Raw genomic sequence first — 23,210 nt, 5'->3', positions numbered from 1 at the left:
TTAATATTTACTGGGGTGAGGTTTAAAATATTGGTCATTTAACTCAAGTTTACTAAAGCCAAGTGAAACAGACGATACATAACAACAAATAAAGATTTTTTTAATAAATGAATTCAGAACTGTCTGAGCACAACAGAATGAACACGTACAATTATTCTGATCTGTAATAAAAGAGTGAAATTGTTACTGAAATTTCCTCACAAGAGAACCGCAAAAAACAGGAGAAACGTACAGACTGATATTTGACTTGTTGCAGGACATCAATTATCATCATTTCACGGGCGTCACGTATGACGTATCTTAAGCGTTGTGTGTGTGTGTAAAGGTGAACATTCATCATTTCAGTTAAAGCTGAATTAACATTGGCGGAGTTAAAAGCTTTGCTGTACAATAACTCACAAACCGAGAAAAACAGTGATGTTTGCTGGGCACAGGCCGGAGATTAAGACGAACGGGAAGGTTTTCCACAGCAGATCATGGGCTGGGTAAAGAAGGTTTGCTCAAACATATTCACACGCTCATGTGAACGTCCTGAATGTACATAAAGGTGCAAAGAGAAACAATATTTGAATGAAGGTTCCACCCTCTGTAGTGTTGACAAACAGGCAGACGCTGCGAGTGATCTTCTCTTCTGCTTTCTCGAACATACCCAAGAACCTTTCTTATTTTTCACCTGATCACTCTTATTAAACATCATAAATGATGTGACAGAATCGTCTTAAAGTAACAGATAAGAGCCGACACACCTGTAACACGTGTTAAAGTATTTTAAATCAAGCACACTTGATGTTTAGAAAATGATAGACATCCTAAAGTTCTCTTGGTGTCTTTAATAAAGATTGAATGAAATGTTGAAGGTTTGTCAGTTCAGAGGCCGTCGTCTCATCTCCTAAACCGGATGAACAAACTGATAGACGAGTCTTTGAGAGACATCTGGTTTGCGGATGATGCCCTTTTTATAGTACTGGCGTATGGAACGACTGAGTTTGTCATAGTTCATAGCCGGACGGTTCTTCCTCAGACCCCAGAGACGAGCCACGTGAGCCGAGTCCTCGATTTTAAAGATTCCTGTGTGAAAACACCAGAGTATTTCCATGATGACGTCACAGAAGACAACCTTCACTAACAAGACAGCAGCACACAGTGAATACTAAAAATAAACACTTTTAATAAAACACGAAATTATTCGGCCTGGATGATTCCACGCTCTATACTTAGATTCTTTGATTTAGATCAACTCTGTAAAAGTAAAATGAAGTACTCTAAGTGTACTTGATCTACAGTCGTGTTTACTCTGTTGATTTAGTAGTCTATTAAATAATGTTTTTCATTCAATACATTTAAGTTTATATAGATCAAGTTTAGCTTTGAGGTGGAATAGTTCAGCGTAAATAAAACAGATCTTAAGGATACTTAAAGGCTTATTTCAAGTATAAAAAATAAAGTGCAAAATAATATGTAAAGAGTTAACTATAAGTATGACGTTTAGTTCATTTAAAGAAAACGTACAAGAATATTTGAAGCACAGAAAGTTTCATGCGTGTATACTTCAAAGTGTACTTTCATCAACTAAAAATGCAAGTATGTAAGAATGTAAGTTCACTCACTAGTTACAGTAGAAAGGAAAAACACATTTGTAATTTGAAAATGCACTACTCTTACACTTAAAGGTATACTTTTATAAACCAAAAAGTGGGCCAGTTTAGCAGTAATAGTATTGAAAAGTACACTGATATTCGTTTACTTACTATCTGAACTATGGTAACACTTTACATTAAGGTACCCTTTATAAAGCATTTATAAATGTGTTCATTAATGATTAATAAGTCATTTACAAATGCATTATAAAGCAGTTGTTGCAGGTTGTATGAATAAAAAGAGGGATTCTAACGAAGTACCTGCCAATAGTGAGCCGTTTTTTACTCACATGTTATAAATGCTTAATAAATGTATGTATTCATTATTTATTTGACTCGAAAGCAGATTCACTATTATCTTGATGCTGTTTGCGATATAGGCCGTCAGACTGGACACTGTGGGGTGTTAAGATGTTTTTCTTATCATTTTCTTTTCTATTTCGTTACAATCCCCCTTTTTATTCATGCAGTTATAACTGCTTTATAATGCATTTGTAAATGACTTTTTAATCATTAATGAACACATTTATAAAGGGTACCTTAATGTATTAATAGTGTTAACTGAACTATACTTCAAATGTACTTGAACTGTAGTTAATCAAATGAAGGTGAAGTGATTTGTAGGTGGACTGGAGGTTGTGTTCTCACCTTTCTCTTTATTAAGCCAGCGTATACAGCGGCCGTAACTTTGAGGTTTGAGGAGAAGTTCTCTGAGGAACTGCCACAGATGAATGGGTTGACCAGAACAAGATGAATCCGCCTCAGACCACAGCTCCTCTGTTTCTGTGGGATCACATCATTACATCAGTGGTTATGGTAATAGCGTGGTCAAGTTAGAAGAGTGTTTGCAGATGTACAGCGCGTGCTGTACCTCTCATCCTGGTCTCTCCGACCGCACATCTCTCCTTCATCCAGGCAGCTGATGACACGAAGAAAACAAAACGCAATCATGTTTAGAAATCCAGTTAGAGATGCTAATGGGAATGTTGTCAAACACATGTTTTTGGCGTCTACCTGATTTCCATATCTCCAGATGGGCGTGTAAGGTTTCGCTGCACTGCGGCGAGCGCAGACGGAAGTCTTCCTCGCTCATGGAACACAAATCTTTGCCGTCCAGGTCTTGGAAAGCTTTGCCCACCTGCGGAAGCCGGTAGAGATGCTCGGTCCATAGCAACCACTTCTGAACATTCCCACAATTCCACTCCATCGGATCTGAAACGTCAGAAAGGAGGAGGAGTGAGTCAAACTGTCCTTCCAGGCCGCCGGGATTGGGTTTTGTTTGGACAGTCTCCAAATGTTTTCAAACGTCTTACAGAAAGTTAGCTGAGGAGAGCGCTTTTGGAGAAAGCAAACACGCGGGACGGGTGTTTACACAAGGCGGTGTGAACTTTTAAAGCCGTTCCTTATGGCACGACACCACGAAATCAACAGCAGTACGTCCTGAAATTCACTGATGATTTGAATTCAAGAGCAGCGATGTTGATCTTTAAACCGCAGTGAATGAAATGTTGGATGTGTTGTGTTTTGGTAGGACGGGTTGATGATTGTTGTGGTGATGGGAGGGGCTTATATGTCCCGAAGGAAAGACAGCGGAACAAAGCTCACATCCAGTCAGTGAAACTGGGAGGATTACACAGATCCTGGTGGATTTACTTTCAGCTGCCCTCGGGCTTTCTTCACTCAATGCCTTTTCTAACAGTTTCATTATGCGTGTTTGCACGGCTCAATAATAACTCAAAGCTGTCTCACATGGAGTGCGAACGATGAGCGATGAACTATGACATTTGAATATGTGTCACTGTACTATCGACCTCTTTTGTTTTCCTGACGAGATGTGACAAACCATGTTACAACGCACCGTAATATTTCATTAATCATATTTTGCATAAATTTCTGACTTTATCATCTCTGTGATGTTGTAATGTCGTGACTCAGAAGAAAATTGCTCTTCTATTTGATGTATCAACTTCTCTCAAGAGAAACAAATGAGAGCAAAATTGTTGAAGACACATGAAGAGTCTGGAGGTGTCGATTGAAGAGGTGAAATCATCTGGATTTGAGTAAATGTGATGTGACATGTTTGAGTTGATATCGAGATCTTCAATCAGATTGACTTTTGATTGCAGACGAGACAAATCTGAGCTCAGCTCAGATCTCTTCTCAAACTCTAATGACGGACACATTCGTGACATTTTGGGAGAAATATCTGAGAAAGACTTCCAGAAGCAAATATCTCACCCGGTGTGATGTTGAGAAGTTTACAAGCCGTCTCGATGTCCTTCAGAACTTCTCCCACCACCAGACTCTGCACCTGCTCCAGAGATCTCTCTTCCACCTGTTCCTCGAGTGTAGGAGACAGAGGAGATGTTCCCAGACCCGGGCTGTCAATCACAGGACACTGTTCGGGTTCCAGTCTGGGCACGCCGCCCGCCGGCCCGCACGAATCCGACAGCCTCACCAGCCACGTGGTGTCTTCTGTAAACAACATATCAAAGCAGGACAGATAGAGTCCTGGATGTCCACGGTCTGAGGCGTCTGGACGAGGTTTGTGGTCCAGCATGTCTGACGTCTGCACTATTCCATCCTCACGCTTGAGGAAAGACAGCGGGCTCTCGGGGAAGCCGGCGATGGAGCGTGAACTGTCCGTCTGGATTCGAACGGGACTGGCCATCGTCTCCTGCAGAAGATGAAGAAATGAACATCACACACCACAATATTATCAGAGAAAATCAAGAAAAACGAATAAGTCGATCGATTCCTTTGACTTTGTTAGTAAAAACAAGCTGTCCTACACAAGAGTTCTGTCGCTCGCATCGCCAACGACACAACCACCTCGAGCTATTCCAAGAAAACTGTGAGTCTGTGTGACGACGTTGGGGTCTTTAAGAGTCCCGGGACGCTCCGAAATGAGCATCGGGAAGAAAAAGAGCGTTCAGCATGGGGGAAGCCAAATGGATTTGACTGAATCGTTTACTTCTGGGTCATCTGCACAGAATGGCGAGTGACATCGGTGATTTTGAGGTCGGCTTTTAAGGTGCCGATGTGAGTCTCTTGTCTCCTGTGACAGCGGGAGTTTTTAATCAAACTGAAGACGGAGTTAAAGATGCTTTAGATGAGTCGCGAGCATGTCGGTAGTGCCCGGAGGCAGACGTATACCTCAACAGACTCCCGTTACACAAGTAGACTTTCAGAGATAAATCTAATAAATAAATGTGTTTAACCAGAAAGATTTCTGAGGAAACTGAAGTGAAATTGACATAATCCCATTCTATAAAGACACTGTGACGGGTGTTTGCTCCTCCAAAAAGTCAAACATTTAAAGTCACGTGTCGAGGGTCTCCAGGGCAAAAGTCCCACACGCTCAGGAACATGATGAGATGTTTTGCTTGTTTTATCCTGAGTTTATATCTTTAATATCTCAGTTATTTCTCCTAGACATTCATTAAATTAAATGGAGGACAAATGAATCTCATGTGCGTCTCAGATGTTTCTCCTGAGAAAACGAGTCTGAAATGTGTGTCTCATTAGAGATGTCAACAGTGTGTCAAACTGAGCTCAGATTTGTCTCGTCTGCAATCAAAAGTCAATCTTGTTGAAGATCTCAACATCAACTCAAACATTTCTCATCACATCCAAATGATTTCACCTCTAGAATCCACATTCATTTACACCTCCAGACGCTTTTTTTTATTTTGAGGAGAAACATCTGAGACTAAGTTGATACTCGAATGAAACACAACAGATCTCCATCAAATCTCCAGAGCTGTGAAAGAGAAACCTGCGAGCGATGGTCCTCTGGGGAAGAACTACGCTGATATGATTATCTCCTGAATGATTTAGTAGGTTAAGAACAGGCCGTGTAATATTAAACGGTCGGTCTCTGTAATGTCCCGAGGCCACTGAGGAACGACAGACAGAAACAAGCCTCATAAATCATTAGGTTTACATTACAGACAGTCGGTGAAGTGTCGTGCAGCGTGCTGCTTTGTGTCGACATGTTGAATATTCATAACTGCATCTGTGAAAGTGCAAAGTGCTGTTTGCAGGTCTTTCGTGATTAAAGAAGATCATCGAACAAATACTGTATAAAGATGACATTTACAGCGTTTATTCACTCTACAGCTTTTCATTTAGAAGCATACTCTGTTGAAAAAAACAGCATATGCTGATTAGGTAGGTTTTGAAGCATGCTGGTTTGTGCTGGTTTAAGATGGTTTGTGCTGGTTTAAGATGGTTTGTGCTGGTTTAAGATGGTCATGCGCTGGTTTGAGATGGTCTGTGCTGGTTTAAGATGGTCATGAGCTGGTTTAGGACCATCTTAAACCAGCTCAGGACCAGCTACCATGCTTCAAAACCTACCTAACCAGCATATGCTGGTTTTTTCAACAGGGATTAAAATGTTCAATTACTTTTAGAAATGATTACCAGACCATTTCAGACCTTTGATACAACATCATGAACTCTAGAGATTTGATGGAGTTCTCAGTTGAGTTTCATTTAAATATCAACTTTTCTTAAAATCTCTCAGGAGAAATAAAAAGAGAAACAAACGAAGACACGTGAGGACTATGGAGATGTAAATGAATGTAGATTCTAGAGGTCAAATAATCTGGAAATGTTTGAGTTGATATTGAGATCTTCAATAATATCAACTTTTGATTGCAGACTTGACAAATCTGAACTCAGTTTGACACACTGTTGACATCTCTTCTCAAACTCTGAGACATTTGTGACTCTTTTTCTCAGGAGAAACATCTGAGACTCTGTTTGCTCTCCATTAAATGAGATGTTAAGGAGATCTCATCTGTGACCACCCAATTTCCAGTTTTTTACCACCTTGCACTCTTCTTCGGTAAGTCTTCAGTATTTTGTACGTGTTGTTATGCCATAAACCATCCATAAATGCACAGGTCAGTGTGGGTATTTGTTGGGTAATGTCATCTGTTCATATCATAAGTAAATATGTGCCCATAATCGTCAGATGGAGAATAAGAAACATTTGGGCTTGTGTACAGAATCTGGTGTCTGCCACATGTTCTCTGAGAGTCTCTGTTTGTACATTCATTCATAAAAGTGTGTGATGGCTCCACACCCAGCAGAGGAAATGACATTAGTATTATTACCAAAGTAAAAACATCACATTTATGACTATCCTGCGATGCTGGCGCTGAGGACGCGGGCATGGAATGAAAGGTCAAAGTTGAAACCATTTGTCTCTCATTCTCTGTACGTGTACACAAACGGAGGCCCGGGACGGCTTTGAAGCTCTGGTGGGGTAAACGCTAAAGGAAATGAAGTTATCCTTCTTTAAGAATCCTTGTTTTCATTCTCCGCCCCCCTGCTGCTTTCACTCCCCCCCACCCATTATTCCAGAGCAAAGATGGAGGTTTGATTCATGTGTGAGGGGCTTAGTTTCCGTCTGTAAGCCGGTGTCCAGTCTGCTCGTAACAGCTTGCCATAAACCCATTAGACAGGCACATTTAGTCATATTGACTGTGGACAGCAGATGCAAACAGGGATTAAACCCATGACTGAGCCTTAAATGAGTTTGGTTAAAGACTCCAGAATTCATTTTGGAAGGGTGAAGAGACGCACCGTTGGCCAGGTCAACTGCATTCAACATCGGCCTCTCACGGTCAAAGAAAGAAGAGCGGTCAGTGATCGAGGAAAGAAATGAGAAATCAATCTTTAATGTCTCAACTGTTTCTCGTAGACTGTTGAGATTAAATAAAGTCTCCGGCTTCTCAGATTTACCTTCTACTGAGACAAAAACACCCCAGAAATCTTACAGGTCGTCCGTCTTTAGGGTTTAAAAGAGTCGTAACAATGTCTTATCCATTTGCTCCGAATCGCCACGAAAGCAAATATCCGAGATTTTGACAGGACACAGTCACATCTCCCATCAATTTCTACACTCTTATAGTGTTCTCTTCCTCTCAGTTCGCAACCTTTAATTTTAAGAGTTGTATTTATTAATGCAACAAAAAAAACCCACATGATGTTTGATGAACTCATTTACTGAGATATGAGACTCGATGACTGTGGCAGTTACAGATAAGCATCAAATAATAACTTCTCTGCTTACACACTTCACGCCCAAGTAAAAAAATCAAGAAAACAACGTTTTTCTTTCCTGGTAAATAAAGAGACATTTTCATATCAATGCGCTGGTGTAGATCAGGTGTGACGGTGCAGTTAAACTAACCGCTGGTTTCACAAAGTTTCAGTCGCAGTTTACAGACTTTGGGGAATCTCATTTACCAACAAAACAAGAAGAATTTCCTTTTAAAGTGTGTGATTATTTTCTGGTGGCTTTATGGGAAAAGATTAATTATTAATGAGCGTTGTGCTTCATTGAGCTCATGAACATCTGCTTTATCCTCAGCTTGTTCACATCATGAGGACATAAAATATTTGGCAATCATTACAAGCGTTTAGCGTGGAGTTTCCCGACCATGTGACTGATTTCCAGTGATGTGTTGAAGAACCATTGGCTGAATCTTAAAGAATCGCCAGGAGTGCCACTGACCGGCCTTCAAGGTCAAAGAAGAAACCATCACAACCGTATACAGTACAGTCAACAGATTCTTCTTCCTGACACCACGCATCATGTTTTAAGCGTAACGCTCACTGATTTGTTTCATGAGTAGCAGTCGTCAGTTTAAGAGGAAAGCGTTTTTCTTTCGTCAGTTCTTTCCAAGCACAAGTATCTCAGCTGTTCGACACAGAAGTGAAAGAATCCTCACGGTGTGTGTGATTGTTCAGGGACTCTTTAGCAAACGTTCTTACTGCTTCCTCAACATCTCATTCAGCAGGTGTGATGCACTTGTGCCAGCTTTTCTCAAGCTCATTTCCTATTGGCTTATCTACACGTCAATCTCCAAACTGCTGAAATCAAACATCACGTCATTCCAAACCTGAACGACTTTATTCTTCAAAGACAAAAGAACATAAACCGCTAAGCCTTCTGAAGCCAAATCACACGAGGAAATCTATGCTCATAAAGGGACAGTAAAAATTCTGTCATCACAACACCAAAGAAGATATTTTGAGAAATGTCCCAGTGGTTTTGTGTTCATACAATGGAAGTCAGTTGGCTTCAGTGTTGTTTGGCTATTCTTCAAAATATCTTCTTTGGTGTTCTGATGAAGAAACAAAAGTCATACAGGTTCAAAATGACACAAGAATGAATACACGATGAAAGAATTCTTCGTTTTCAGACGTACTGTCCCTTTAAATCAACATGTCATTGGTTTCTGCAGCAGGTGTAAATGCCAATTACATCTCAAGACAACGGGTTAGAAATTTCCATAGATTTTTTATACTTTCATTGTATGAAGAAAGATCTTTTGGGGTTTTTTTATGCACAACATGTGTGACAAATGATAGAAATCAGTCAATTTTGGGGATACTGGAGTATGTCTTTAAGGAATAATTGACATGCGCTGTCAGTCAACTCGACAAATCCATTATGTGTTTAACGTTCTTGACTTTATTTCAGTCACAATAGTCTCTTTAGCCTTAGAGCAGTCTATTGAAACTTTACATTTGCCTTTGGCGATTGAGCTTTTCTTCCTTCTTCGGAAGGAGCTGGACAACAGCCAGTAAAAGTCACTTACACTTTTCCTTCAGGGAGAAAGAAACAGTCATTTGCGGTTTGTTGGTTTTTCTGGGGGAAAGCCAGATGAGAATCTAAGAGTTTTCATCTTTGGGTGACACGAATGTCTGTGAATGTGAAGCACAGGTGAGTAATGTCGCTTTGAGAACAGGTGCGCTCATATCGGCCTCAATTAATCAGAACAATGTTCACGATAACACTGAGTCCAGCACACCCAAATAAAACACCCGCCTCTTCTCATGTACAACATAACACATCAACTGCATTCACAAACACACACGCTATTCAATTATTACAGTTTACACGTCATCACAACTAGAATGACACAAATGCAAGTATAAGAATTATGTGTTGACCTAAAAACACACCACAGTTTCAGCTTCCCTGGGGAAATGAATCATTACTACCAATAAAAAACCGGTTTACTAGAGTAAAACCATGGTTAGTTTTCATATGGGGTTTTCACGAGAAATGACAGCTCTATTCCCTCTTGCATGGCTAAGTCGTATCTATTCTGGACTCTTATTGGCTGCTTTTTCGTTCCAACTATCCCCGTATTTTAAGCATTTAATGATGAACCTGTAGCTCTTTTGACATTAGTTAAGTGTCTCCAAACTCAAAACACACTATTTCTTAAAAACAGATGATTTATCTCTTGACAGAGGATGCATATGAAGGTTCGGCTTACCTGTCCAGGTGAAGAGAGCGCTGCAGGTGCGAGTCTCTTCTTTAAGTTTGTGTTGGTCTCTCAGATGAACAGGTGAAGATGATTGGAGGCCTGCGGTCGGTCCTACAGAATCAAGACGCTGTCAAATCTAACACAAGAGTGGATGTGATGAAGTGCTATTGTTCAAAGCTGCATTACTAAACCTAATGATGACTAACACTGCTGGTGACAACCTTCCTCTGGCCTGCGTGTGCGCACGCGTGTGTGTGAGGGTGATGTGGGTGTGCACAAGACTTCAAGTGAGAGTAAGTGAAGGAATGCCTGCTTCATTGACTTTTATACAGGCCTTATTAAGCTGAGCAAACATTGTCTCAGGGCTCTATGCCTCCAGGCTTTTGACATGCACGCCTCTGGACCACTAACCCCCACCTGCAGAAAAAGAGTCAAAATGTCTCATAAATGTCGAGATGGACATCAAAAAGTCAAATAAATTGTTGGACGTCAAATATGGTTTTAGAGCATTTCCTTGTTTAAAAATGGAAAATGGAAATTCACTAGAAACGCGTGACACTTACATAACATTTCGAATCTCACTGAAACTGTGTTTCAATTTCACCAGAAAAGTTATAAAAATGACATTTTGTTTAAAGAAAATAAAGATGACCTCACTCATCACATTCTGAACACCTTTGACTCGTTGATTTGTTTAATTCTCCTTATTCTCAATGTTTCGTGTTTTATGGATCACACACACAAGCATGCATTGCTTCGTACGGCTGATCTAAATTATACACTTTAAAAAACAGAAGCAAAAATTAAAAACAGAAAGAAAGAAATCTGAAAAGAAAATTAAGAATAAGAGAATTATTGAATAAAAAAGCAATATGTCTGTCCATAAGTATTCAAGTGAATATGAAATCTCATTAAAGAAGTTGAATTCTATGCCAATACTATGAGTGCTACAGTGAAATTGTGACTTCTCAAAAAAACATTTTGACTCATTAAAAAAACATCAGAAAGAAATGTTATCCTTATACTTCCAGAAATAGGTCTGTATTTCTCTGGTGAATTTCTGGATAAATGTGTGTATGTGAGCGCGAGAGTTTGCGCTCTTGCGTCAGCGCTCTGATGGCACGACTGTAAGCGCTCAGTATGGCGCATGTTTGCACAGTTAAACAGACACACCAAAGCAAACCACGCACACACACACACACACATTTAATACAGACCTTATTGAAAATTGAAAAAGGGCGACAGAGAGATTCTGTCACATGATCAGTTTACCTGCTATTCCAGCTCATGATATAATGAAAACCTCAGACCTGAAGACTCATCCCGTGGATATCTTTACACTGCAAAACAGACTGTTCGAAAATAAGAGAATTATCATTTAAAAAACAAGTGAATAAGAATATTGACTATTATTGTCATTTTCTGCAAAGCGAATCTAATACTTCATGCGGTGTTATAAATGCATCTTGGTATAAATTATAAGCCGACATACCATTTTTTCAGTCAGATATAGGGTATTAATTCCCCAAATCATCAAGAGCTTCTAAGTTTCTAATAGTATGAATTCAAAGTCTATAAGGAGCGAGAAGAGTTGAGAAGATGAGAATGTGGAAACCTGAGAAATGTCGAACAAAGGTTTATTCTCCATGCACTCGACACCGGTGTATTTTTGTTTGTCTAGAACATTTCCCAGAGGGCGTTCATTTGCATGGCAGTTAGAAAGACGACGGATTTAAGATGTGCTCTCTTCACCCTCTTACATTGAAACAACATTCTCATGCGCTACACAACAGCTCGTGAACAGAAAGGTTACTGACACCGAGCGTTCGGTTGAGCCATTCATCAGCATGCACGAGCTCACTTCACGCCTTCAATTCATAACCCATCACATCATTCTCCATTATTTCTGCTTTAAACGTCAGCAATATAAAGCTGTGGGTTTATTTATAGCTCATATTTGTACTCTAATGATATCTGTTACAAGTCAGTAATGACAACAGAGAAAGAAAGCTCGTGTTGAACGGTTTCTGTGGCACATCTAATGTACGACTTTCCCCGAAGGATTGCCAACTTATAAACCAACTATTGTTCAGCTTATAAACATTTACGGTAATAGAACTCATTTATTTCATAATTTTTTCCTTTTTTTCATTTCAGTGCCATTTGTTTTATGTCTCTGTTTGTTCGACAGTGTGTTTCCTCTACAGCTGCTTTGCACACAATGCAAAATCTTGAAAAGCACTAAAGGAATAAATTTGAATAGATTTGAATTAAATATGCCTAAGAATGTAAGGCATGAAAGAAAACAGTTAGATAAGATCAGAAATGCATCTTAAATTGGATATTTGACAGGGAAGAGTTTCAGTATAAAGTTCAGTAACGACTGGTTTTAGTATAAAGTTTGTATCGTTAGAAAGTTGCTTAAATACTTTTAACTTTAATACTTAGTGCCTTTTACTGAAGGCACTTTTTTGTTTGTATTTGTTCTAACTCAGCAAACAAACATTCTATTGGAGGAGAAAACTGTAAACTGAATAACAAGATTACACACTTTTGAGAACTTAACGAAAACCTTTTTTGCAACCTTTCATTGTTTCATTCAATACACCTGCTGCCTTTCGACTCGTGTAAGTTCAGGCTTAAACGAAAGCAAAAACGTGTTGCTACAGATACACTAATGAGTCACACGCACAATTAAATATCACCTCAGGTGAGGACACGAGGCGTTTGACGTTAAACCACATCATGTCATTGACATGACAGCAGCTGCCAATAAAAACCCAGCATTATATTTCTTCACATCACATTGTGATTGTGTAATAATCCACTAAGATCAGCATGACAACACGGCTGTCCACACACAACCACATTTCAACATCATACAACTGTCAAATAGTACAGAAGAATCGAGGTCTGATAAATGTTTACATGTCAAAACTGCACGACAAGATTACCAACTGTGTCAATGTAATAATCAACATCAATCCGCAAGTGAACCGCAAAGAAAATGAAGATTTAAAAGGAATCGTGTTCTCCAGAAATCCACTACTTGTCCTGAAGGAGTTGAACTCGTCCTTGTGTACATAGCACCCCAGCACAAATGACGTCACCCCAATAGTGTTCATATTTAACACTGACAAAAAATAAAAAGACATTTATGAGAGGGCAACATGCCCACTTTTTCCACAGGCATCCTAACAAAATGAAAAAACACATCTGTGTTGTGACATTTGAACACAAATGTCAATAAACACTTTTTAAGCGCTTCACACCGTGTCTACACCGGACGCGACGCGACGCGAGGCTGGTTCTAGTGGGATTGTCGCGCCGCGCGGCATCGTGGATAAAATGTTAAATTATAATTGGTTCTAATGCATTCTATTGTCTCTTGTCGCGTCACGTCCGGTGTGGACAAGTTGCAATAGCATGATTTAATAACACTATTGTTATAAATCCGTTGTTTTTGTGGAATTAAACGCGACGGTTATTTACTTCTGTAAAGTCAGCGGTGCTGAGAATAAACGCGAGGACAGGGATGAACGCTCAAGGCTTTGACTCAAATCTGTGTTTTTCTACAAAGCTCGTGAGCCGTAACCACTGTGATACCACAGAATTTGCCTCTCACCGTGTTTGCGGGTCGCGAGGAAGAGCAGCTGTCAAAGCAAGAGGAAATGTTTTGCATTTGTTCACGATCTTACACGTGTGTCAGGTGAGGTGGGTAACACTACGATTGTGCCAAGGAAAGTTGCACAAGACCTTAAAGGTCAGCAAATATTTGCCTAGATATGGTCTTCTTATTCTAGATCAACACAAGAGCCAGAGATGCTAATAACTTTAAACAAGATTATATTCTTCCTGAAGCACATCACGCTTTCCTTTTACACTGTTTATGACGGGTTTTAATAAAAAGTCAAATGTAACTGTCATCGATTCATATGTTCAATTCACCCATTCAGTATCAGTGGGAAAACTTTATATGATGATGATGTTGTGAAAGAAAACCTTTAACCTCAGTGAAGACAAATGCTATTTTTGCTTGAAGTTTTTAAACTAATGCATCGATATAAACTGGCCACCATAAATACAAACCCGATCCTCACTGGAGAAGACAACGAAATCAAATGGTGTTCATTTAAAACGATTCACTTCACAAATAGCTGCTCGGGTTTTCAATTCTTGTTCTGATCAACACAGAGATATTTGGAAGAATACTATGGGAGTCAATGGGGGACAAGATCTGTTTGGTTATAGGCATTCTTCCAAATCTCTTTCTCTGCATTCATCAGAACAAAGACATTTATAGATTTGGAACAACTGGAAGGTGAGGAAACGATGACAGAATTTACATTTTTGGGTGAAGTGTCCCTTTAACGGACTGATGAAGCAAACACATTGAACCTCACCTGTTAGTCTGCTAGGACACCTGACCTCATAAATCCACAAAAACGGTCTTAAAAACACAAACTGAAGGTTTGAATGCAACACAGTAGCAATAAAAATGGACTTATAGGTACAGCTACAGTTTCAGCTTTTCAAACACATTTAGTCCAGAAACTGGAGTATTTTGTATATGTAGATGCAGCAGATAAATCCCATGTAAAAGAACTATTCACACACACAGACACAAAATACAAATAAAGTGTTATTAATCACTTATTAAAAACATTTCCCTGTTGATCTGTTTTGAGAGTAGATTACTTTTTTGGTTAACTTGCATCTGTGAGAGGTCAAGGAGTATTTTTGTGCTATTAAGAAAAGCACAAGGTTAATGTGAGATATGAAGAAGAGATCCGTCGTGGTCTTCAGTGGAGCACAAGACAACAAAAGACTTTGTTTCAGTGTTAATTTAATCATACAAATGTTCAATTATACATACAGGAAAAGGCGTTTCATATTTTCTCTTTCAATGTGCTGTTATAGGACTCTATGCAAACTCTCAGCTCAATCATACACCATGCCACGACTGCAGAAAATCCAACAGAATAAAAAAAAGAGAAAGAACGCAGAAAAGAGACAATGAATCAGTCACACCGGTCACATGTGATTTTAAACTTCACAAACACAACTCTGTGGATGAGGTGAGTACTTGTCTCTGTCCTCCCGTGTCATCAGAATGTTTACGGCTTGTGTGTTTGTGAGTGCAGTGACTATATGGACACGGCACAGATCATTCACACGTCTCATCTGGACACAACGCTGCTCATGGCTAAACCTTCAGCGCATCTGATAAGAATGGTCTTGAACATGATAACATCACCCAGCTCTTCTGTCTTTACATAAGAAGGTCAATTGAGACTCGCAGGACGCCAGACGATTTGTTTAAACACCTTCAACCCCACATTTATAAAAACTGACCAATAGAGAAACAGAACAGAAAGCAGTTGCTCATCATCTCTTTCATTTACGCTTTATAACCAATGCAGAAAGACAAAAAACAACCAGTAAAACGCCACGCGGGCCTTTCAGATATAATTCCATATAAACATCCAGAGAAGCGCTCCATCATATCACCAAACACAGAGGCACGATTTAAACCAAATAAACTCAACAAACTTTCTTCACGCATTAAAATATTATCTGGAACACAGGGCTCGACTACTGTGACATTCACGGATCGTTCAAGCGCATAGAAACTAAAGAAATCTCCCGGGTTCAATTCAAAGTTAATCTCTACCGAGAAACAACGGATGCGCACTGTCTCTTAAACTGTAAGCACTGTAACGTGTCCTTTCGAAATCAGATGAAAGTACAAATCGAAACGGATCAAAAGAGTTTAACTTGAAATCTCCCGGGAACTTTTCTTCAATGGACTCATTTCATTAAAACCCCTCCGGCTCATTTAAAACAGCTTTTATACCGTCTTTAGTCTCGATAGTGAACGCCATCAACAGACGATCAATGACGTGTCTCATCTGTCAACTATTATCGCTGATGGGATTGTGCCATTGAGAATGAAATCAGAACAATAGAGATGTAAACAAATATAACAGCAATGAGATCCTGACCACAGCGGTGACGGCAGTACTGCGTTCAGAGTTAAACGTGTGGCTGGCAGAGAATCATTATGGGTTGTTTTTGACTTCTGTTTTGAAAGTAAAAGAAGATTGATGTAAATGATACAGAACAGGCTTTTTTCTCTGTTGATGGCTTTTGTGCATGGTCGAAACATTCTCACATCGCACACATGTTCTATTGAAACTCAGAAAACACGTCCTGGTCATTTCAACCCAAAACCAGAAAGACACGAAATTATATTTTGCATTAAAAACAGGACTAAACGAGAGCCTTTCGATGTCAATTACACAGTTTAAACTACATATATAATTTAAAACGTATCTGCATATTGTAGTGTTTGCGTTTGTCTTTAATATAATGTGTTTTTAATGGCAATTATCTTTAAAATAATGTCACAATTCAAAAAGAACCTGGCCTTCATTTCATTGATGCAAAACATAATTTCCAGCGTTTGATTTTGATTTGAAATGTGACCCAAACATGTTTTCACAAGAATCAATGATTCCTTCACCCGTTAATCCACCTCGCCTCCCTCTCTCTCTCTCTCTCTCTCTTCACTCACACATCAGAATTCCCCACTGTAACGTGACGGTACAGATCAAAAACGGTGTGTAATTTTTCATTGCATCACTTTAGCATTTCTAGCACTCATCTAAATCTAGCATTCACACATGCGTAACTCAGGTGAATATTGATCTGGAGCCAAACCCATCTGTCCACACTTTCAGGTGATGTTGTGATGCGTTGGGGAGGGGGGGGTGGAGGGGGATGCTGAGCAAGTCTTTAGAATAAATCTGCTCCCCCTCACACCGAACCCCAGAAAAAGGGCAAAAGTAGCAGCTCAGATGAGCTTCCGGGGGCTTTCTGTTTCTTAAGACTGTCCAAACGGGAAGGGTCCGTGAATGCCCTGAGAATAAAGACACACAGTGAGACACAAATCAAACGGAGAAAAACACCCACAAGATTATTTTCAACTAGAGCTGCACATTTTCTCACACAAAAACGTCAATGCTGCTGACCCGCAGAGTTAAAGGGATATTTCACCCAAAAATGAAAATTCTGTCATCATTTACTCCCACAGTATCTATGTTTCCTACTATGGCAGTAAATGGTGGGTGAGATCTGACATTCTTCCAAATATCTTCCCGTCCTGTGTTCAGCAAAACCAAAACATTTGTACAGGTTTGTAACAATCTAAGTGTGAGTAAATGATGACAGAATTTTCATTTTCCCTTAAAAGCGGCCAACAACAATTCTCTACATATTTGCAGTTTGTTGCTCAGACACACACACAAAGTTTAACTCTTAAAGGACAATTCATCATTTGTTCTCCTCGTGTGCTTGCAAATCTGTATGTGACTATTTCTTCAGTGGAACGCAAAAGAAGATATTTTGAGAAATGTCTCCGTGGTTTTGTGCTCATGCAATGGAAGTCAATGAGTTCAATGTTTGTGGGTAGCATATCAAATATCTGACCTGAGTAATAGTGATTGTGACGTGTGTAAACAGAGTGAAGTTCTTACGCTGGTTATTCTGTGTCACTTCACACATGTGTATGGCACTCCATCTTGTGGCCACTGGACTCACATTCACATTTAAACACTTGCCAAAAAAATCACCACAACAAACTCAAAATCAAACTTGAGCAGACACACAAGGCAAAAACTAAAACGGCTATATGTGTTCTTATAACGATATTTAATTATAATGAAACAAAAATGGTGTTTTTACCCACCTATCATTTCAAACAGCCAATTTGTTTACAAAATTAATTTACATATCATTTTGCCAAAACAAAATGTAGCTGCTGAGAATGATTGTGAAGTGAAATGTTTTCTTCAAAACCAACGCAGGTAATATTGCTGTTTATTACGCAGTATTGTTCATCGGTGCAAAGAAATGAAAACGATGAAACATTCATCCCTGTGTTCATGTATTAGAGGACAGGAGACAGATCCTTTTTTAGCTATAAAGCCCAGCCCTAAATGCATCACACGTGTGTGTGTGGAACGGAGAAAGGTGCAACCACACACGGCGAATCATTGCGATGTGTTTTTTCGTTTTGTTTGGTGTCACAAAACACAGGGCGTGGAACAAACAGATGACGTGTTGCTGGAAAGCCTTGGTGTTGTTCAGAGACGTCACAGCACTTTTATCAACTTCCCTTTGAAATCAAATCGGTCTGTATCGCACACTTTGTCTATTACTGAGCATCATTCACTCTAGGCCGATACTCTAGACACAGAGAGACATGGAATTCAACTCTTCAAAAGTACTGAACACTGCATACATACCTGGCTGTACGTCACTACTGATAAGTTGTTTTGGAGACCATTTGGTGTAATATTTACAGAGCTGTGAGTGAGTCCATTTTGATCTTGCTGAATGGAGTCCAGGGGGGCGTCCCAGGGGCCCCCGGGGTCTTTTAGATGATCCTCATTGGTGTCCTGCTTGTTCTTCTGTGGTGATGCGAAGGGGTTGAAATCTCCCTCCAGGCTGCGGTGTGGCTGCGTGTTAAACTCCGTCTCGAAGGAGGATAACTGCTGCGTGACCCCCAGCAGACCACCCTCCTCCACACTCAATATCACCCAGATCACATCTGCACAACACGCAGAAGAGTAACAAAGCACCGCCTTACAATACTGCCGTATCAGTATACAGCCATTGCTAACATGACCGGACGTTTCGAGAGTGACACATATGAACTAAAGGGGATCCGAGGCGATTTGACGGTACTTGTTTTAGAATCACTAGTGTACTAGAACGTTTCTAACTTTCTTAAGCAATAAATTGGCTTTAAAAAAAGAAGAGCGCGTTTCTGTGGATTTGCGAGTGTGCTCACCTCCGTAGAAGAGTCCAGTGGCCGTACACATTCTCCACTGACCCTGATACATGCCGGGAACGGCTGGACTGCGCATCTGCACGCTCACTTCAGAGATCTCCTGCGGCTCCAGAGAGCGCACCATCACCATGTTCACGTGACCAAACTGATCTCCTCCGATATACTTCAGACTCACACCCGGCGGCCACGACTCTGGACCTGTACAAAAACACACAAAACACATTCAGATACAACACCGCGTGTTGACACACAAGTGAAACTAAACTAACATGAAAACGTTTGGCTCACCTGTGTTTTGTATCCTCCATGTTTTCGTGAACTGTGTGTCAGGAGGGACCGACTCTCCTTCTCCGATCGTCACGTCTTCCACAAAAGACATCGACGGCGTGTTGATGTTGGGACTCTCAAAGTCATAATACGCACCTATAGCTGCTTGAAGGTTCCTGATGTGAACAAAAGCAACGCAGAAGCTTCGCTGTTATCTAATTCTATCAAAAACTACTCAGTCCCACAGACGTACAGTAGTACTTTGTGAAACACAAAAAGCAATTATTAGTTGTATTTAGTTAATGCCTCGGTTTCGATTGTCAAATATTTCAAAGTGACATTTAAGTCATAATTTGTCTTTGTTCTGTGCAACAATGATACAGATGCAAAAACCGAAAATAAAAGTGAGCAGAAAACATTAGAAGGGAGGGTCAGATTGTGTGAGATGAAAGTACACTCATTACGCAATAGTTACAGCCTTTCACTGAATAAACACAAAGTTTACACAAACACAAACACAAACACAACAAAACGACTTTTTCCGAACGACGTAAACAACCAGATTGTTATTGTTATTTATTCTAGGTGACAGCTGCTATGTGACAGTCACAATGTAAAAGCAATCTGCTCGTGAAGTCGTGACTGAGCGACATTACACAATGTCCGTGTCAAAAAGCGAGTGGGCTCCAGTCAGACAGCACTTAACGTAGAAGACATCGTCACATCACACACGTGCTGTCCGAACAACACTTTCCTGTCCCACTGGAGTCAGCGGCATTTTTGGTCATGACAGACACGCACCGATTTCCTTCAGACGGCTCGGAAACCTCGAATGACGCCAACACGTGCTGCCTACATAGGGCACTCGGTAGGGTTTTAGGCGCAGCCCGTGTAGTAGTCGGGTGCTAATCCAAACAAGCTAATTGTTTGTTAACTGACAGAAATAAACCAAACCGTCTTATTTAAGAAGCCAATGCAGCAAAACGTCTCATTAGAAGCACGCGCGAGCCCATAAACACTTTTTATGCTCGGGGTTGGCGAAACTCGCGCGATTCATCCCTTTCCTGACAGTCTGTTAGCAGTTAGCTTGTTGTGTGTTTCGCTTCAGCTCAAATTAAACTCGTCACGGCTCGTGACAGCTGTCATTCCGAAGCTGTGTATCACGTTTGAGACATTAAACGTGAGAAAACCATAGAGAGAAACTCTTCGTGCCGACACACGGCCCGGGACCACCGACAGGCCGCAGTTCAGGCCTCGGACTCACCAGTTGGTCATGTCCAGGAAGAAGGCGCAGCCAGCCGGGTTGAGCTGGAAGCCCAGCAGCCTCTGGAACTCCGAGATGAGGACATCTTTATCCGTGGTGCCCATGCAGCTGAACTTCTGCATGAGCTCCGGATCCAAGTCTATGTCCATGCCCTCCATGAGCACGCGGCTGTCCCGGGGCAGCGACGGGGGGGTAAGTTTTAATTGAGTCCGAGGCCTTCTCCAGTCATAACAAGCGACCCGATAACAAGCTCAGTACGCATGGCCGCGGGCGGGGCGTGACGGGTGACGTCACCGCGCGCTGTCGGAGCGACGTCAGCTGTTGCTATTCGAGCGTGTCGTAATCGCGAGCGTTCGTGCAATTGTTTATTTTTTGGTGGCATCTTTGCAATATTTGCCATATTTCTCACATTTCACAAACCATTTGGAACAAACAAAAAGCGCTGGGTAATGATTTAAAGGGGTTGACATTCATTTAAACCGTGTATATATTTATTTTTCCTAGCAGCTAGTTTGACTAATGTGACTGTGTAATGCCTCTTGTTCTTGAGGCATTGACTAATAAAAATAAACAAATGATACATCACGAACGTTCATTACATTACAGGCCTGCTCTGGTGACGTTATCATTGTACAGTGATAGGAAAGCAATAAGCCCCAAGAAGCAGTGGATTATTAAGTAAATTACCATGGTACATTGATATTCACCATGGGATTTAATTATTACCAAATTAGTTTAGCATGTGGCGCTTTAAAGTATATCTTGAAAATGCAATGGTATAATAAACTACTGTCCAGTCAGAGGTCACAATGAGCTCCAGAGGTAAGTTTTCCTGTTAGTTAGTTTTTTTTGTGAAGTTTGTGGATGGTTGTTGTGTTTTAAGCTTTTTACATGTTTTAGTTGAAAAAAAGTGATTGGTTGCATCAGGCTACATTTTTGTAAATACATATTTGTAATCTTAGAGAGATGTCTCTAATACCACATCTCTATAATAATGTTTTGTGGAGAGAAATTAAAGTTGCAGGTTTTGTTTATTGTTGGGTCTTGTTGGGTTGGAGCCTGAAGATTTTGCCCTTAATTCTTGATTATACATTACATAACAATGATATACGGTTTATCAACCAAGACTCAAAAAATTAAATGCCACTTTTATTGAAATTCACAATGACATGATGCTTATTTGCATTGTAACGAAGTAGCACATAAATAAATAATAATAGCTGTCATAATAAACTGTCAGTTTATTGTAAGACATTTATACTGTGTTTGAAGTTCACTGTTTCTTCTCACATGTTTTCACATGGCTTCAGAGGTGAGTAGAAATAAATCACCGTGGGATATAAATGACCTGCGTTTTACTAAATGCTTGTGTAACATGATGTTTTCTTCAACAATGAAAATAAATAGTTTGAAGTTAAATAGAGAGCTGTTATCCAGTGCTGTATTCTATCTAGTTCCATTGGCATTTTCCCCCATAAACATCACTTCAGGGTTAGATATTTTAGATAGATATTTTGCAAAACATGTTCCATATTTTCCATTTTCTTTCTTTTGTAAATGCAGTATTATGTCTGTGTGTTTTTCATATAGAGAAATGCATCCTATAGCCTAACTTAACTTGGTTATACAATGATTCTTGTGAAACTGTGCCCTTTCTATATGAATGTATAGGATGCATTGCATTTGTTGTGTTTTTATTTTAAATCATGTTTTCTCTGAGGGTGACCCCACCACATGCAGTACATCATATAAAGCCAGACCCACAAGTCTCAGTAACCTGATGATCCCAGCTGTCAGTATTAATAAAACCAGACCAGACCAGACCTTACAGTACATCACCACCACTGAAGCAAAAACATTCACAATCACATTATTACATCATGTGTCATGCATGCATTTTCTCTTGACAATCAATATCGGATGGTTTGATTTTTAATATTAAAGTTTAGTTTTGTGATGTTAGGGTTGTGATGGAGCATCATTTTAAGGTTTTTTAAAACAACATCAGAACTCCTTTTAGTGTTAAACAGAAGCTTTTATTTATGGCCACCAGTGTTGGGCAACTTACTCTGAAAAAGTAATGAATTACTAGTTACTAATTACATATTCAATAGTGTAATTAGATGACTGTACAAATGACTCTCTCCAAAAAGTATTTCATTACTAATTACTAATTACTTTCTACATCCTATATCAACCTTGATTAGTTAAGTGATTCAAGGAAAGACATGAAACGGCTCTTTTCATTCATTCATTCAAATAAATAATATAAAACAACATAAAGTAGTATTATTAACTGACCAAAGTATTACAAATGTGAGAATTATACATTAAAGCACAGATTTTAAAGCTATACTTGAATTTGGATGTCAATTCCACTATTGCACACACATACAGGTGCTGGTCATATCTAATTAGAATATCATCAAAAAGTTGATTTATTTCACTAATTCCATTCAAAAAGTGAAACTTATATTATATTCATTCATTACACACAGACTGATATATTTCAAATGTTTATTTCTTTAATTTTGATGATTATAACTGACAACTAATGAAAATCCCAAATTCAGTATCTCAGAAAATTAGAATATTACTTAAGACCAATACAAAGAAAGGATTTTTAGAAATCTTGGCCAACTGAAAAGTATGAACATGAAAAGTATGAGCATGTACAGCACTCAATACTTAGTTGGGGCTCCTTTTGCCTGAATTACTGCAGCAATGCGGCGTGGCATGGAGTCGATCAGTCTGTGGCACTGCTCAGGTGTTATGAGAGCCCAGGTTGCTCTGATAGTGGCCTTCAGCTCTTCTGCATTGTTGGGTCTGGCATATCGCATCTTCCTCTTCACAATACCCCATAGATTTTCTATGGGGTTAAGGTCAGG

At 39.8% G+C, this 23,210-nt stretch overlaps 2 protein-coding genes across 2 annotated transcripts; both read right to left on the bottom strand.

Moving 5' to 3' along the window:
* Positions 1-79: 79 nt before the first annotated feature.
* LOC130557098 (SAM pointed domain-containing Ets transcription factor) lies at positions 80-10,803 on the bottom strand. Its single transcript, XM_057338575.1, has 6 exons — positions 9,944-10,803; positions 3,876-4,314; positions 2,652-2,849; positions 2,509-2,556; positions 2,286-2,420; positions 80-1,068 (listed from the first exon to the last, which is right to left on the bottom strand). Exons 2-6 carry the CDS (start codon positions 4,306-4,308, stop codon positions 890-892), a joined length of 993 nt encoding a protein of 330 aa, XP_057194558.1. The 5' UTR covers positions 4,309-4,314; positions 9,944-10,803; the 3' UTR covers positions 80-889.
* Positions 10,804-14,762: 3,959 nt separating this feature from the next.
* Positions 14,763-21,088, bottom strand: ilrun (inflammation and lipid regulator with UBA-like and NBR1-like domains). Its single transcript, XM_057338576.1, has 5 exons — positions 20,323-21,088; positions 19,080-19,234; positions 18,792-18,989; positions 18,244-18,548; positions 14,763-16,856 (listed from the first exon to the last, which is right to left on the bottom strand). Exons 1-5 carry the CDS (start codon positions 20,478-20,480, stop codon positions 16,821-16,823), a joined length of 852 nt encoding a protein of 283 aa, XP_057194559.1. The 5' UTR covers positions 20,481-21,088; the 3' UTR covers positions 14,763-16,820.
* Between the last annotated feature and the right edge of the window lie 2,122 nt (positions 21,089-23,210).

The sequence above is a fragment of the Triplophysa rosa genome, linkage group LG7, assembly GCF_024868665.1.
Source record: "Triplophysa rosa linkage group LG7, Trosa_1v2, whole genome shotgun sequence".
Taxonomy (NCBI): Eukaryota; Metazoa; Chordata; class Actinopteri; order Cypriniformes; family Nemacheilidae; genus Triplophysa; species Triplophysa rosa.
Note: the sequence above shows the minus strand (reverse complement) of the source record. Positions and strands in the feature narration are given on the sequence as shown.